The 18,226-nt window shown below is 42.4% G+C and overlaps 1 protein-coding gene across 6 annotated transcripts in view; it reads left to right on the top strand.

Moving 5' to 3' along the window:
• The window catches only part of LOC132391313 (prosaposin-like), a 122,222-nt gene that overhangs the window by 87,961 nt on the left and 16,035 nt on the right, over window positions 1–18,226 (top strand). Inside the window, exons 7-8 of one of the 6 annotated variants that reach the window (XR_009511168.1) lie at window positions 11,555–11,852; window positions 14,990–15,146. Coding sequence is in view for 3 of the 6 variants with exons in the window: in XM_059964336.1 (XP_059820319.1) it covers window positions 11,555–11,710 (156 nt within the window). In the remaining 3 variants the exon portion in view is untranslated. Of the gene's footprint in view, window positions 1–701; window positions 1,852–11,554; window positions 14,842–14,989; window positions 17,191–18,226 lie in introns of those variants that run through there. The other 5 variants (XM_059964321.1, XR_009511173.1, XM_059964346.1 and 2 more) reach the window with 5 other exon arrangements.

Raw genomic sequence — 18,226 nt, 5'->3', positions numbered from 1 at the left:
TGTTCTTTCACAAAAGAAAAGTTAGGAGGGGTAGTAGGACACTCCATTTCTCAAGCCTGCCCCACCGTTCACTATGATATATGCCCGCCTCAACTCCTTTTCTGTGCCATTTTCTTGATCTTTCAGATACACCTTGCAGTTATCTCTCTACTTAAAAAAACACATTGCCCTTCTTGTCACGCAGCATGCCATATGCAGCCAAAATGGTGACAAGACACAGTAGCATAGCAGTTATCCTAATGCTACTACAGTGCCAGTGACCCAGATTCAATTTCACCATTGTCTACAAGGAGCTTGTACATTCTCTTCATGACTGCGTGAGTTTACTCCAGGTGTTCTGGTTTCCCCACATTCCAAAGACCTGCTGGTTACTAGATTAATTGGGCGTATGGGTGCAATTGGACAGCATGGGCTCATTGGGCTGGAAGGGTCTGCTACCATGCCGTATCACTAAATAAAATTAACAAACATAGAAACGTAGAAAACCTACAGCAGAATAAAGACCCTTCGGCCCACAATGCTGTGCTGAACATGTACTTAATTCAGAAATTACCTAGGGTTACCCATAACAGGTTATAATCAATCTAGAGGAACTTAAGAAAAATGTAAGCAATTTTAAAGATCAGGTGCTTGTAAAATGAAAGAGTATTGTGAATTTGATAATACAAAAATATCTTATTTCTATTTGGATTTTTTTTTAGGCTGTTGATTACTGTAAGAAACACCGCTGGAAACAGGGCTAATTTCATATCACTGGTGGAAGGCAACAGAAATTGAATACTTAAAAAAATGCAAAGGCTCTTCCTTTAGTACCAGTTAAATGATGATTCTGCTTGTGTGTTTGCATGTTTCCTTTAAGCAATTTTGTGTTGCTGTAGCTTGTGCATTCAATGCAATCTCTTTTATTGTGAGATGTTACAGAGACGAGATTATTGGTAATCCTTTACTTCCATCGAATCAACATTGCCAGATGCTATATACGCAGAGTTTCAATGACAAATATTGATTGGGGTTTTGATTTCATCAACTGTAAAAATTCAGCAGACTAAAGTGCTTTAAAATCATGTTCTGTTTCTTAAATAAGCTTTTAGAGTTGTGGTTCATTCTCGTACCCTTCAATATCTGGCTGCTGAACCTGCCTCAAGTAGTCAGTCATACAAGGCTCAACACTTCCCTGCTGTAGAAGGCATCATAAACAAATCAACTTGAGAACACAGCCTTTCCTACCCAAACAAAACATGACACCACAGCAGATATATCAACACAGCCCTGTGGTCAGCCCTTCCATCATTTGAGGTTCCTATATGCAAACATTTTCCTCAAAGTGGAGTCCAGTGACCCAGAGGGACAAAATTGGTACTCTGGAAGATCACAATGGTAATCCATGTGTGGAGCCAAAACAGATGGAGGAGATCTTAAATGCATTTTTTGCATCTGTACTTACTCAGGGGATGAATACAGAGGCAAAGCAACATCAACTTTATGGACCCTGTACAGATTACAGAGGAGGAGGTGTTTGCTACCCTGAGGCAAATCAGGGTAGATAAATCCCCAGGGCCTGACAAGATGCTCCTTCAGACCCTATGGGAGGCAATTGCGGAAATTGCCAGAGCCCTTGCAGAGATATTTTAAAAAGGGAACATGAGGAGAAACTTCTTCACTCAGAGGGTTGTGCGAGTGTGGAATGAGCTGCCAGCACAAGTGGTGCATGCAAGCTCAGTTTCAATGTTTAAGTGAAGTTTGGATGGGTACATGGATAGTAGGGCTATGGAGGGCTTTGGTCCCAGTACAGGATGGCAGTTTAAGTGGTTTCAGCATGAACTAGTTGGGCCAAAGGGCCTGTTTCTGTTCTGTACTTCTCGATGATTTGATGTCAAAACACAATGCCATAGCAAAATGTCAACACAACCCAACAGTCCGCTTCTTCCTCATTTGACTTTCCTATAAGGAATCCATCTTCCCCGCTATAGAATGCTGGCCAGTGACCCAGATTTAAACCTAAACCTCCGACCGTTTGGAGGTTACATGTTCCTGCTGTGACCATGTGGCTTTTGCTCAGGTGCTGTTAGTTTCCTTCCACATCCCACAGATGTTCAGGTTTGTAGGTTGAAGTCCCCAGTAAACTGTCCCTAGTAGAATCTGAGGAGAATAACAACAGGATTGTGTAGGGTTCATGCAAAGATGTACTCTATAGTTGAGACAGACTTGGGATGTCAATGGCCTGCTGCCTTGTTCTGTGTGACTGTGCAACTCTGAACTATAAAACTATAAATTTAATTAGTTTTCCATTATCCAAAGTGTGCCAGGGTAAGGGTATGCACAAAACAAACAGTTCCCTGAGGACCAAATCCTGATCAAATAAGATTGTCGATCACCACCATCCGGGCTTGTACATTTGTTAGACACAAAGTAAAAGCTATATCTGCAGAAAGCAAGGAATTGGAACTAGCAATAGAGAAGTAGATTAAAAAATATATATATAATAATGCCAAATGCTTAAAAATATACACACATATGGCATTACTCTTCAGGTGGCTAAGGCTTGTTCAGTTATATCAACAACGCAGCATTCATACTGACACCAATTGCTCAATGCTTAAACAATTCTGAAAATTTTATTTACCCTGGTTGACAGAAATGAGCTGAAAGGTAGGAAGCAGTCAGGGAAATATTTCAGTGATAATTTTTACTCTTGCTCTATTTTATAAAAATTATTTCAACCAATCCAAAAAACACCCCAAATCCCCAGACCACCCTCCTTCAGTGTTCAGGACTGACCAAAGGTCTTACGCAGTTGAATCCACTCAAAAACATTTTACAAAATTAAGACCTGGGAATCACACACTGATGTTTCCAGCCTGAAACAAGACAAACAGCCAGTTTCTGCAACCTGGAATGGCTGTAAAACACAGTAAATTATCTCTCTTCTCAGCTCTGCAACATTTGAAACATCAGCCAGAATGCTTGAACAAAATAAGGCAAGGTCATAACAAAAATACAGTGAGTTCTGCAACATCCTATGGGAATCATTGTCAGTGTTCCAGCGAACAGAACGCAAGGACAAAACTGAAGAGAACAGTTGATAAGATCAGTTGGTGCCATTTCCAGGCAAATTAAATAATTGCTGCTGTTGCATGGCACTCTGTCAAATGAGACTCATTCCATCAAAATAGTCATGGCAATACCTCCAGGTAGCAGGATCTGTGTTACTGTACTCCCTTCACAAGTCAGTAGTGAACTTCCTGTTCTTTCCTTTAGACATGCAGCAGCAGAGGTGGGAAATCACTTTGCATCAATGACAAATCAGTTCAATCCATATCTGCCGAACACTGGGATATAGTCAGAGTTTGGTTCAGCTATTGCCAACAGCTTCCAGATCTGCTCATGTCAAGGCTGCGATAATCATGTGTCAGCTGATTCTCCCTGTAATTTCTGTTTTTTTAATGTATCACACTGTGCTGCTGCCACAAAGCAACAAATTTCATGACATATGTCAGTGATAATAATTCTGATTCTGATCGTGAACTATGCACCTGAGCAGCAGCATCATGTTTTTCCACCCAAAACTGTTCACAATACTCTAAGTGAGGCCTCACCAGCACTTAAGAAAGACTTAATGTCATATCCTTGCTTTTATATTCTAGTCCTCTTGAAATGAATGCTAACATTGCAATTGCCTTCCTCACCACAGACTCAACCTGCAAATTAACCTTTAGGGAATTCTGCAGAAGGGCCCCCAAGTCCCTTTGCGCCTCTGATTTTTAAATTTTCTCTCCACCGAGGAAATACTGTCCTTTCATTTCTTCTACCAAAGTTCATGACCATATACTTCCCGACACAATATTCCACCTGCCACTTCTTTGCCCATTTTTCTAATATGTCAAAGTCCTTCTTAGCCTCTCTACTTCCTCAAAACTACCTTCCCCTCCAACTAGTTTTGTAAAATCTGCAAAGTTTACAACAAAGTCATCAATTCCATCATCCAAATCATTGACATATAACGTAAAAAGAATCAGGTCCACACACTAACTCCTGTGGAACATCATTAGTCAACAGCAGCAAACCAGAAAAGGCTCCCTTTATTTCAACTCTTTGCCTCCTGCCAATCAGCCACTGCTTTATCCATACTAGAATCTTCCCTGTAACTCTATGGGCTCTTATCTTGTTAAGCAGCCTTATGTATGGTACCTTGTCAAAGGCCTGCTAAAAATCCAAGTACATATCAACCAATTCTCCTTTTGTCTATCCTGCTTGTTATTTTTTCGAAGAATTCCAACAGATTTTTCCAACAAGATTTTCCCTTGAGGAATCCATGCTGACTATGGTCTAATTTATCATGTGCCTCCAAGTACCCCAAAAACCTGATCTTTAACAATCGACTCCAACATCTCCCAACCACTGAGGTCAGGCTAACTGGCCTATAATTTCCTTTCTTCTGCCTCTCTCTCTTGAAGGGTGGAGTGACATTTGCCATTTTCCAGTCTTCCAAAACAATTTCAGAATCTAGTGATTCTTGAAAAATCATTGCTAATGCCTCCACAATCTCTTCACCCACATCTTTGAGAACCCTGGGGTGTGCACTATCTGGTCCAGGTGATTTATCTACATTCAGACCTTTCGGTTTCCCAAGAACCTTCTCTCTAGCTTTTGTAACTACACACCCTTCATGCCCCCAATGCCTGGAACTTCCACTGTACTGCAAGTGTCTTCCAGAGAAAAGACTGATGCAAAATACTTATTCAATTCATCCTTGTCCCCCATTACTACCTCTTCAGCATCATTTTCCACTGGTCCAATATCCACTCCCACCTCTCTTTTACACTTTAAGTATCTGAGGAAACTTTTTGTATGCTCGATAATATTATTTGCTAGCTTACTTTCATTTTCCATCTTTATCTTCTTAATACCTTCTGTTTGTATTTAAAAGCTTCCTAGTCCTCTAACTTCCCACGAATGTTTATTCTATTATATGTCCTTTCTTTGGCTTTTATGTTGGCTTTGATTTCCCTTGTTAGCCATGGTTGTGTCATCTTGCCTTTAGAATACTTTTTCCTCTTTGGGGTGTAATTATCCTGTGCCTTCCAAAATGTTTCCAGAAATTCCTGCTCTCTGGTGTCATCCCTGCCAGTGTTCTTTTCCAATCAATTCTGGCAACTCCTCTCTCATGCCTCTGTAATTTCCTTTACTCCACTATAATACTGATGTATCTGACTTTACCTTCTCCTTCTCAAGTTTCAGGGTGAATTCAATTATATTATTATCACTTGCCCCTAAGGGCTCTTTTAATCTAATCTCTCTAATCAATTCTGGTTCACTGCACAACACCCAATCCAGAATAACTGATCCTCTAGTGGGCCCAACCATGAGCTGCTCTAAAAAACCATCTCGGAGGCATTCTAGAAATTCCCCCACTTGGAATCCAGCACCAACCTGATTTTCCCGATCTCCCTGCATATTGAAATCACCCGTGACTATTGTAACATTGCCCTTTTGGCATGCAGTCTCTATCTCCCATTGTAATTTGTAGACCACATCCTTACTACTGATTGGGAGTCTGTATATAACTAGCATCAGAATCTTTTACCCCTGCAGTTCCTTAGCTCTATCCACAATGATTCAACACCTTCTGACCCCTGATCACCTCTTTCTAATGATATAATTTTATTTTTTACAAATAGAGCCACGCCACCCTGTCTGCCTTCCTGGCTATCATTTCGATACAATGTCTGTCAATTTTCTTCACCTTTCACACTGCAACTCATCCTGTTGACTGCAATTTTGCCCCTTCATCAGCCTCACCTTGCTCGGAGTCTGACTACACACTGCCTCTGTTTGTAAACCAACTACCTCATCTTCAGCACTATCACTCCAGTTCCAGTTGCACTGCCAAATGAGTTTAAATCCACTCAATCAACTGAAGTCAACCTGCCCACAAGGATATTGGTCCCCCTTAAGTTCAGTCTCCCCATTTGTATGGGTCATGCCATGCCCAGATGAGATTCCAATTAGACATAAATCTGAATGCACCAGTTCCTCACCCATCCATCCACCTGCCAAATCATCCAATTCTGACCCTCACTGGCAAAGGCAGAAATCCAGAGATTACTTCTTTAGAGGTCCTGTTTCTCAGCTTTCTGCCTAACTTCCTAAAATCTCTCTTCACTACCTCCTCACCACGTATACCTATATCATTGCTAACAATATGTACCAACACTTCTGAATGCTCACCCTCACCCTTGAGAGAAATAATGGGAAGAAGCAACGCACACACATTGCTGGAGGAACTCAGCAGGCCAGGCAGCATTTATGGAAATAAACAAACAGTCAACGTTTCAGGCCAAGACTCTTCTTCAGTCCTGAAGCCTCAAATAAAGTAATCATTTGTAGCAAGATGTCAATTACTTGTAAATCTTGCCGCTCGTACCGCTTCCCTGTACCCTGACAGGAGTGCACAAAAAGTTGAAAGCATTATATTCTGCAAGAAAGTTACTTATGTAAGCAAAAATTGCACATAGTATCATGTGTCAGGTCAAACAATTAATTGCAGTATTTCCCAGTTTACACACTCAGACCAACCAGTACTGATCTTGAGGTAAGTAATATGAAAATAAAACTTGGACTGGAAATCAAAAAAGAAACACATAAAAAAGTTATAACACATTATCAAGCTATTACTGTCATGTTCATTGATGATGAACCTCCCAACATAACCATGCACATCTCATTTCTTCAAAGACCCTCTATGACAGGAATTTCTGTTGGCAGAGGGTGGTGAATCTGTGGAATTAATTGTCACTGGTGGCTACAGAGGCCAAGTCATTGGGTATATTTTAAGCAGAGATGGATAGATTCTTGATTTCCCTGTGCCAAAGGTTACAGGGAAAAAGCTTTTAGGCTTGTGGATTATTGGGATTTCTTCTGAGAAAGGTCTGATCTGTACAAAAGGAATGGGCTACATCTGAACCAATATTCTTGTGGGCAGGTTTGCTAGAGCTGATAGGGTGGGTTATAACCAATTTGACAAGATGATGGGAACTGGAGTGATAGGGCTGAGGACAGAGATGTTAGTTGACAAGCAGAGGTTGTGTATAGTGAGACTGTCAGGAAGGACAGGCAGAAGATAGAGCAAAATTGCAGTCTGTGGGATGGGTTGCAGTGTAACAGACAAACTGGAAAAGTGACAATTACAGGACTGAAGGTGTTACGTTTGAATGCACACAAGATATGGAATAAGACAGATGATCTTTTAGTGCAGTTAATGATTGGCAGGTATGATGCTGTAGGTATCAGAGAATTATGGCTGAAAGAAGGTTGTGGTTGGAAGCCTAATATCCAAGGATATGGAATTTAGAATCTATCAAAAGGACATGCAGGTAGGCAGGGAAGGAGGAGTAGCTCTGCTGGTAAAAAATCAAATCAAATCTTTAGAAAGAGGAGACATAGGATTAGAAGATGTAGAATCCTTTGGGGTAGAGTTAAGTAACTGCAAGGGTAAGAACGAAAGGGCTGAGGGAGTTATTTATAAGCCTCCGAAAAGTAGCCAGAATTTGGTCTACAAATTACAGCAGAAGATAGAAAAAGCATGTCAAAAAGGCAATTTTATGATAGTCATGGGGGATTTCAATATGCAGATAGATTGGGAAAATAAAGCTGATGCTGAATCCCAAGAGAATCCCAATTTGTGGAGTGCCTCCAAAATGGCTTTTTGGAGCAGCTTATGATTGAGTTCCCTAGGGAATCAGCAATTCTGAATGATGTTGTGTAATGAACTGGATTTGATTAGGGAGCTTAAGATAAGGAACTCTAAAGTAACAGTGATCATAATATGATAGAATTCACCCTGTAATTTGAGAGGAAGAAGCTGAAATCTGGTGTATCAGTATTGCAGTGGAGTAAAGAGAATTACAGATGCATGAGAAAGCAGCTGGCCAAAGTTGATTGGAAGGGGACACTAGCAGGGATGACGGCAGAGCAGCAGTGGCAGGGGTTTCTGAGAGCAAATCAGAAGGCACAGGATAAATACATCCCAAAGAACAGGAAGTATTCTAATGGCAGGTGATGCAACCATGGCTGACAAGGCAAGTCAAAACCAACATAAAAGCAAGAGAGAGGGCATATAATTGAGTAGAAATTAGTTGGAAGATAGAGAATTGGGACTTTTAAAAAACAACAGAGGCAACTAAAAAAAACATGGGGGGAGATGAAATATGAATGTAAGTTAGCTAATAATAACAAAAATGACACCAAAAGCTTTTTTCCAGATATATAAAGAATAAGATAGAGGAGAGAGTAGATATTGGACAGCTGCAAAATTCTGCTGGACAGGTGGCAATGAGGGACAAAAAATGGCAAACTGAATGAGTATTTTGCATCATTCTTCACTGGAAGGCACTAGTAAGATGCCAGAGGTTTGAGAATGTCAAGGGGAAAAGTGAGTGGAGTTGCTATTACTAGGGAATAATGCTCGGGAAACTGAAAGGTCTGAAGATAGATAAGTCACCTGGACACAATGGACTACATCCCAGAGTTCTAAAAGAGGTAGCTGAAGAGATTATAGTAGCATTAGGAATGATCTTCCAAGAATCAATAAGAGTCTGGCATGGTTCAGGGGGACTGCAAAATTGAAGATGTCACTCCATTCTTCAAGAAGGGAAGGGAATCAGAAGAAAGGAAATTATAGGCCTGTTAGCCTGACCTCAGTGATTGGGAAGATGTTGGGAGTAAATTGTTGAGGATACGGTTTGGGGGTATTTGGAGGCACATGACAAATTAGGCCAAAGTCAGCGTGATTTCCTGAAGTTAAAATGTTGCCTGACAAATCTGATAGAATTCAATGAAGAACAAACAAGCAGGATAGACAACGGGAAAATCGGTGGATGTTTTGCACTTGGATTTTAAAAAGGCCTTTGACAAGGTGGTGCACATGAAGCTGCTAAACAAGATAAGAGCCCAGGGTAATACAGGAGAGATACTAGCATGGATAGTGTATTGGCTGATTGGCAGGAGGCAAACAGTGGGAATAAAGGGGGCTTTTTCTGGTTGGCTGCCGGTGACTAGTGGTGTCCCACAGGCGTCTGTGATGATGAAGTAGATGGCTTTGTAGCCAAATTTGCAAGCAATATAAAGATAGGTGGAGGGGCAGGTAATGATGAGGAAGCAGAGAGGCCACAGAAGGACTTTGGCAGATTAGGAGAATGGGCAAAAAGGTGGCAGATGGGATACAATGTTGGGAATTGTATGATTATGCACTGTGGTAGAAGGAATAAAAACATAGACTATTTTCTAAATGAGGAGAAAATTCAAAAATCCAAGGTGCAAATAGATTTGGGAGTCCTCTTGCAGGGTTCCCTGAAGGTTCATTTGGATGTTGAATGGGTGAAGAAGGCAAAATCATTTCAAGAGGACTAGAAGGATGAAGAAAGAATGCGTTGACACTGGAGAGTGTTCAGAGCAAGTTCACGAAAATGATTCTAAAAATGAAAGGCTTATCATATGAGTATCAATCGAAGACATTGGGCTGGTACTTGTTGGAATTTTGAAGAATGAGGGGAGATCTCATTGAAACCCATCATATGTTAACAGGCCTAGGGAGAATGGATTTTAAGAGGATGTTTCTTTTGGGGGGAGGGGGAGGGGGAGGAATGGTCCAGGACCACAGGCCACAGCCTCAAAAAGAGGGACGTCCATTTAGAACAGAGATGAGGAATTTCTTTAGTCAGAGGGTGGTAAATCAGTGGGATTCTTTGTCACAGGTGGCTGTGGGGGCAGGTCAGTGGGTCATTTAAGGTGCAAGTTGATAGGTTCCTGATTAATTAGGGCATGAAAGGTTATGGGGAGAAAGCAGGAGAATAGGGTTAAGAGGGAAATGGATCAGTCATAATGAAATGGTGATCAGATTTGAAGGGCCGAATGGCCTAATTTTGCTCCTATGTCTTATGGCTTTTTGCACTTGTTATCTATCGGGTCAATAAGTTCCAGACTCTACTATTCTCTATGTGAAAAAGGTTTCCTCACCTTTGCTCTAAATACTTCCTCCAATTACTTTTAAATCTCTGTCCTCTGGAGTTTATCACTCTTACACTAAAGGAAATATGGTCTTCCTTTAGTTCAACAGATTTTTATACACCTCTATTCCCAATCAATCTTTCTCACAGCTGAATTTTCTATAGTCGCAAAATTCCTCTGCATCCCCTCCATTACTCTACTAAACAGAATTGTATGCAGACAAGGTAATGTCCCAAAATAACTTACCTGCTCTTCTCGTCCACCTCTCAGCTAAAAGAGGAAAGCAACAAAAAAAATGCCTTCTTTAATCATGTTATTTTCCTCTCGAACAGGAAAATAGCTCAGAGAACTGGACAGGGCAAAGGCTACAAAAATGAGCACCTTCCCGAGCTGTAGAACTGAACACGGAAGACCCGTGCTCCAGAGCGACGTTATATCTCCAGCTAAACCATTCCAGTACAGTTACAACAATAGCATCCACCTGACAGTGTGGAAAATTCCTCAGGCATCTACATGAAAAGCAGGGCAAATCCAATCCGACTCATTGCCGGAAAATAAATAAAGAGTAGATGTTGGAATATGAAACAAAAATTGCTGGAAAAGCTCAACCAGTCAAGTAACATCTGTGGAAGAGAAATCAATTAATGTTTTGAGTCCATAAAACAAAGGAACAGAATTAGACCATTCAGCCCATTGAGTCTGCTCTGCCATTCCATCATGGCTGATTTATCATTGCTCTTAACCCCATTCTCCTGCCTTCTCCACGTAACCTTTGATGCCCTTACTAATCAAGAACATATCAACCTCTGCTTTAAATATACCCAATCAACTGGCATCCACAGCCATCTGTGGCGATGAACTCCAAAGATTCACCAATACTAAGGGATCCTTCTTCAGAGTTGGGGAGAAAGGGTTTACAGTTTTCAAAGCACAGATGAAGAGAGGGTGTTGGGGAGGTGAACCTCAAGGCAAAAGACCAAGTGGAGACAAGTCAGATCAGTTGATCATCTGTCCTCTGCTCCCCTTTCTGCATTTCACAGAGACCATTCACTGGGGCTCACCAGTCCATGCTCTCACCACCACGTCTCGTCCAAAGGCACCTTCTGAGGAGAGCAAATCACCTCTTCCCTTCCCTCCATCTCAGGGCCCAAACAAGTGAAGCAACAATTCACTTGAACTTCTTCCAATCTAGTGCATTACATTTGGTGTTCACGCCATTGTCCGCACTGCGTCAGAGAAACCAAAAGCAGATTGGGTGATTGCTCTGTGGAATGCCTGTGTTCTGAATGCAGCACGACACTGAGCTTCCTGTTGTACATCAGTTTTATTCTCAATTCTGCTCCCATTCTGACTTGTCTGTATGCAGCCTCTTCCACTGCCGTGGTGAGGTCCAATTCAAGCTAGAAGAACAACATTTTAACTTCTGTCACAGAACTTTGCAACCCTCTAAATGCGGGCTTGGCTTCGATTAGTGACTGCGGCCTAAGGGCCGGCCTGGCTTTGTAAAACTCGCTTAACATCGCCATCTTTCTGCTATTTCTTTTAAAAGGAAATCCGCATCCTCTCACCGAATTGTGCCGAGTGTGGGTCAAATTCAGCTTCATCTCATCCTCGCCAGATTTATCCCGATATGAACCCAATCCCTAAATTCCTTCCCTCCGGTAAGCGCCCCGATGCCGGTTTAGTTGAATTTGGTGGTATATAATTATATGTCAAAGTGAAATGTTAATGGAATGCAATACAGCAAAGAGTGCAATCCACTGATTTATTTAAATCCCAGGCGCCCTGCATTGATGGCTTTCTGATTTCACCTGTGAGCCGAGTGGCTCTCAGTCTAACCACGAGAGGTGAGAGATCTTCCTGGCAGAAACCTTTTTATCTGTATTTCATCTGCCATCTTGATGGAAGGATCTCGGCTTGAAACATAAACTGTTTATTCCCGACCTGCCGAACTCCTCCCGAATTCTGTTCTATTATTTGTTATTCTCGATTGACGGTATCTGCAGAATCTCTTGTGTCACAAAGATGAGAGGTGCACTTCCTCAAGGAGAGGGACATTTTTGTGTACTTTTTGGTGCATTAACGATGCAAGTCATTGTGAACCATCTGACATTGTTGGAGGAGGGTGGTTTGAAAAGAGAAACGGGATTTACTGTTACCTTGCAGTGTTCAAGATATATTGATTGGTAGGGTATAACACCCTGACTGGAGTTTATATACAATTTCGAAAGTCGTGCATTTTATTCTAAACACGAGATTCTGTCGATGCTGGAAATCCAGAGTAACACACGCAGATGCTGGAGGAACTCAGCGATTCGGGCAGCATCTGTGAATTAACGATGGACGTTTTAGGTTGAGTTGATGGGTCTGGGCTGATGCATTTTATTCTTGTGTTTTTAAAAGTGGCTGTGAAAGAAAGGTCAGGGTGTCTTTAGATCACGTGGTCCTGGTGCAATCACAATATGGAATTGATCTATATTGATCTGATCCTAATGCAGATCAGGTCTTTCTTAAGCGCAATGCTGTGGATCCCGCGATACCAGACTGTACGGAATCAGCTGCCACTTCCAATCATGCATTTTGTAACATGCTGGGAGCATATCTGGCTTCCTTTTCCAATGACTTTTGTAATGATCACAATTAATAAAATGTAATTACTATTCTTCCTCATTTCAATGTATTAATTGTATTAATGGTAAGACTCTTGGCAGTGTGGAGGATCAGAGGGATCTTGGGGTCTGAGTCCATATGATGCTCAAAGCAGCTGTGCAGGTTGACTCTGTGGTTAAGAAGGAAATGGTGCATTAGCCTTCATCAATCGTGGGATTGAGTTTAGGAACCAAGCGGTAATGTTGCAGCAATATAGGCCCCTGGTCAGACCCCACTTGGAGTACTATGCTCAGTTCTGGTCGCCTCATTATAGGAAGGATGTGGAAGCCATAGAAAGGGTGCAGAGGAGATTTACAAGGATGTTGCCTGGTCTGGGGGCATGCCTTATGAGAATAGGTTGAGTGAACTCGGCCTTTTCTCCTTGGAGCAACAGAGGATGAGAGGTGAACTGATAGAGGTGTACAAGATGGTGAGAGGCATCGATTGTGTGGATAGTCAGAGGTTTTTTCCCCAAGGCCGAAATGGCTAGCACAACAGGGCATAGTTTTAAGGTGCTTGGAAGTAGGTACAGAGATGTCGGGGCAAGTTTTTTCACGCAGAGAGTGGTGAGTGTGTGGAATGGGCTGCTGGCGACAGTGGTGGAGGCGGATACAATGAGGTTGTTTAAAAGACTCCTGGATAGATACATGGAGCTTAGAAAAATAAAGGGCTATAAGTAACCCTAGGTAAATTCTAAGGTAAGGATATGTTTGGCACAGGGCTTATATTCTGCTGTAGGCTTTCTATGTTTCTATGAACTCAGCAGGTCAGGCAGCATGCATGGAAAAGAGTAAACAGTTGACATTTCGGCCCGAATTGGATACCAGCATCTGCAGATTTTCTCTTATTTGTGATTGGACTACTACACTACGAAGTCTCTTCCAGGGATGCCAAGCCTGAAAAAGTTTAAATCTCCCTTTCGACCTGATGAAGGGTCTCAGCCCGAAACAGCGACTGTACTCTTTCCCATGGATGCTGCCTGGCCAGCTGAGTTCCTCCAGTGTTTGTGTGTTGTACCAATTCCCAGCGTGTGCAGTTCCTCATTCTGTATAATGAATTTGGATGGGACTTGACAACAACCATTAAAAATCTCTAAAATTGTGAAGGAAAAGTTTTTAAAGTTCAAAGTAAATTTTTAATCGAAGTACGTTTATGTCACCATGTACAGCCCTGTGATTCATTTCTTTGTTGGCATACTCAATAAATCTATCGCATAATAACCATAACAGAATCAATGAAACACCACACCAACTTGGCGTTCAACCAGTGCACAAAAGACAAGACTGTGCAAATAAAAAAGAAAAAATAATAATAAGTAATTAAGCAATAAATATCCAGAACGTATGAAATATCCAGACCTTGAAAGTGAGTCTATTGGATGTGGGAATATTCCAATGATGGAGCAAATGAAGTTGATTGATGTTATCCCCTTCGGTTCAAGAGCCTGATGGTTGAAGGGTAGTAACTGTTCCTGAACCTGGCAGTGTGAGTCCTGAGGCTGAAGAGTGTTGCGTTCAATTCTGGCCTCCGTATTTGAGGAAAAATATACTGGCTTTGGAGATAGTGCAGAGGATGTTCACCAGGTTCATCCTAGAGGTGAGGGTATTAGGATGAGGAGAGAATGAGTTGCTAGAATTCAGAAGAATGAGAGGGGATTTTATAGAAACATATAAAATTATGAAAGTGATAATTAAGACAAAGGTAAGAAATTTTTTCAACTAGTAACTAGAAGACATAGGCTCGCGATTCAGAGGAATAAATTTAGGACAGAAATGAGGAGAAATTGCTTTTCCCACAGAGTAGTGAATCTGAGAGTCTTTGCCCAGGGAAAAGCTGCACAGGTCACCTCATGAAATATATTTTTAAAATGCAGATTTTTGCATAACAGGGGAACTAAAGATTATGGGGAAAGGGCAAGTAAGTGGAGCTGAGTACACAGCCAGGTCAGCTGTGATCTTATTTTATTTAATGACAGAGCAGGCTCGATGGGCCAGATGGTCTACTCCTGATCCTAGTTCTTGGGTCCTTATGAAAGGATGGCATTACACTTGTACACAGTTCAGGCCACCTGAAATCCATGCAAGCTTGTGAGACGGACCAAGAGGGAAGACTAGTTAGGAAGAAAAGTTGTGTCAACTTACTGAACCCAAACTGACCATTTGGCCATGGGGAAGGATCTCAAACTGAAATGTTGACTGTCCACCTCCCCTCCCTCCTCAGATACTGCTGACCTGCTTTTTTCCAGCAGCTTGTATTTTTGCAGGTCAGCAAGAGATTGTGAGAAGTTTCTGCCGCAGTTTGCTCCGTGCTTACTTTGTGTCTTGGTCTCTGGCAGAAACCAGAAGGTGAAGTGCTCCACTCTGGGACTGTGCAAGTCTCTGTCACAGTTTCCCCAGCAGGAAGTGCGCTCCAACACCATCCCTGAGCAGCAACCAAGCCTGGCCCACCTGCTTCCGTCTCGTCTGTATCCTGCAAGCCGGATACCTCAGCAGGTAAGATGAAGTTTAATCAAATGAATTGGGATTGAATTCAACTCTTGAGGAAATGAATGAGATTATTCAGGCTTCCACCACTTGGTCATCATAATGGAAGGGTTTATTTCACTTCAGACCATCTGGGGGAGAGGCGCAGAGTGTGAGAGGGACTAGCAGTTCTGATTGAGGCACAGATGTTTTGAGTTAAAGGTTTGCTCCCAAGATTTGAGCAAGTAATCTAGGCTGCTACTTCAGTGTGGCACTAGCAAATTATGCCCAGGAAGAAGCTGAGAACAATTTTCATTGATTGCCCATGCCTGCACATGATATCATTCATATGCCTATCTAAGAGCCTCTTAAACACCTATCATACTTGCCTCCACTACCACCCCTACTGCTGCATTCCAGGCACCCACACTTTGCCTTTATAATTAAAAAAAAAGCCTGTCCCATACATTACCTTGAACTTGCCCTCTCTCTCTCCTTAAATGCATCCCTTTAGTATTTGATTTTTCAGTGCCTGGGGAAAAGATACCGGGTGCCTTCTCTATCTTTGCCCCTCGCAATCACAATCTTGCACATTTCTGTTAGGTCTCCCCTCAGCTTCCACTGCCGCGGAGAAAAATCCCAAGTTTGTCCAGCCTCTCCTTATAGCATGTGCCCTCTAACCTAGCATCCTGGTGAATCTCTTCTGCAGCTTCTCCAAAAACGTCACATCCTTCCTAGACTGGGGCAACCAGGATTGAATGTAATATTCTGGATGCGGGCTAGCTGGAGTTTTAAGGCTATAATATAACTTCCCGGCTCTTGAAGTGAATGCCCTGACTATGCGCCTTCTTTAGCACCCTATCAACCTGGGTAGCCACTTTCAGGGAGCCTTGGACTTGCACCCCAACGTCACTCTCTGCATCAGCACTGTTGCCATTAACAGTATGCCATCCCTGTATACCATCAACATATACTCGCTGTTCTCTGTGGCAATCTTTCACAATAATTGCTAACTGTCTCTTTAAGAGCATTACAATTAACACTTGGACCTTGCAATATATAACTTTTTACAGTACTGTAGAGGTCTGTCTGCTCTGTACCAATGAGGGTCGAATTTCCCAATTAGCACCCACTACTTTCGCAAGCTTGTGAGTGTTTGTTTATCATTATTCGATTGTTAGATCTAGTCTTTGCTGGCAAGAACAATGTTAGTTGCTCCTCATTGACCTAGACGTCAGTTAGGAACCAACCACATCGCCATGGATTTGACCACAATTTCCTAACAGATGTCAGTAATAACGGATGGGGTTTTACAATAACATGGTCACAGCTACTGATGCTAACACTCGGGCTTAATTACTGGAATTTTAATACCTCCCCTCTTGCACTGGTAACTTGACTCTGTCTTTGGATCTGATCTCTGTGATACCTCATCCCCCGTGACTGGAGGATCTGAGCTGGGTATAACTTAGCAATGCTGTATCCTCCCAGCCTCTCACTTCATCCTCCTACCCACCTTCCCCCTCATTGGATCTCACCTATCACCCCCCTTGCTTCTTACTTCATCCCTCTTTCCCCCAAACCGTCCACTTGGGCCCTCACCTGGCTTCACCTGTCATCTGCCAGCTGGTACTCCTTCCCCTGCAACCCTCCTCCAGCCCTGAAGAAGGGTTTAGGCCCAAAACTTTGCGTGTTTATTTCCCTGCATAGATGTTGTCTCACCTGCTGACAATCCCGAGTTGTGTTTGTTGCTCTGGATTTCCAGCATCTGCAGAAGCTCTTGATTCTTTGTTCCTTGTCCAAACATAATCTAATTTTTTTTTTACAGTTTACTGGAATTCAAAGGTTTCAAAGGTACATTTAATGTCAGAGAAATGTATACAATACACATCCTGAAATCAACACGTACAAACAAGCTGGGGGAACATCCTGAAATAAGGTGTCTCCGTTTCACAGTGAGACGGGAGATATAACAAACAACTCACTGGTTTACAGTGTTAAAAGTCCTTTGCGCCACTTTTTCCGAGCTCTGTGCCCAAAGATCTCGGGTCTCTGGGCGTGCAGCCTTAGATCTTCCATCTGCCATGACAAACCGACCTCCTGTCCGGACACCGACCTTCGATTTGCCCGTCCCCAGAGCCATGAAATCTTGACCCTCCGGAGGCGAGCTAGGCTCTTAGGCCGAGCCCTTGGCGTGCCGAATAACGGCCAGTCGTGAAACCCGAGAACAGGTCCCAGTCCCGCAAAGAACTGTAGTCGGCGTGTAACTCCAGATCAGCGTCTTCAAAAGAACCCTGAAAGAGAAAAAATGGAAATAGAGCTGTTAGGCATCATTAATCCTCTTAAGCTCCTCCTCCCTCTCTTGCTATTAATGCTGTAACACATCAAAAAGTTTACTTAAAAAAACTGCAACCCTGCCTCATAGTTCCTTCGTTGGGCAGAGATTGAGTTCAAAAGCCTTGAGGTTATTTTGCAGCCTTGAAATTTCTAGATAGATCACATTTGGGAGTACTCTGTTGTGGTCAGATACGGAAGCTTTAGAGAGGGTGAGATGAGATTCACCAGGATGCTACTTGGATTAAAGAGCATATTTTAAGAGAATAGGTTAAGTATGTTAGAGCTTTTCTCAGTGGAGCAAAGGAGGATGGGAGGACATGCATAAGATGATAAAGAGGCATAGATAGTGAACAGCCACAATCTTTCTCCCAGGGTAACAATAACAAGAAGACATAACTTTAATTGAATAGAGGGAAGTATAGGGGAAATATCAGAGGTAGATTTTTTTTTACTCTAGAGAGTTAAGTGCATGGAACGCAACTGTTGTGGGTGATGGTAGAGGCAGGTAAGTAGGGGCATTTAAGTGACTCTTGGCCATATGGATGAATGAAAAACGGAGGGCTATGTGGGAGGGAAGGGTTAGATTTATCGTGGATTAGGTTAAAATGTTGGCACATCTGTGCTGTACTGTTCTGTTCTATAAAATGGGAGAGGTGGTTGGTCACTGGGCCCTCGAGCCCACCCTCCTAGCCACTGTGATGTGGCGACTCAACCATCCTTCTGCCTTCGCAGATGCTGCCAGACGCATTAGTTCCTCCAGCAGTTTGGGTTTT

The sequence above is a fragment of the Hypanus sabinus genome, chromosome 1 (assembly GCF_030144855.1).
Source record: "Hypanus sabinus isolate sHypSab1 chromosome 1, sHypSab1.hap1, whole genome shotgun sequence".
Lineage (NCBI taxonomy): Eukaryota > Metazoa > Chordata > Chondrichthyes > Myliobatiformes > Dasyatidae > Hypanus > Hypanus sabinus.
This window is presented reverse-complemented; position numbering and strand designations above follow the sequence as displayed.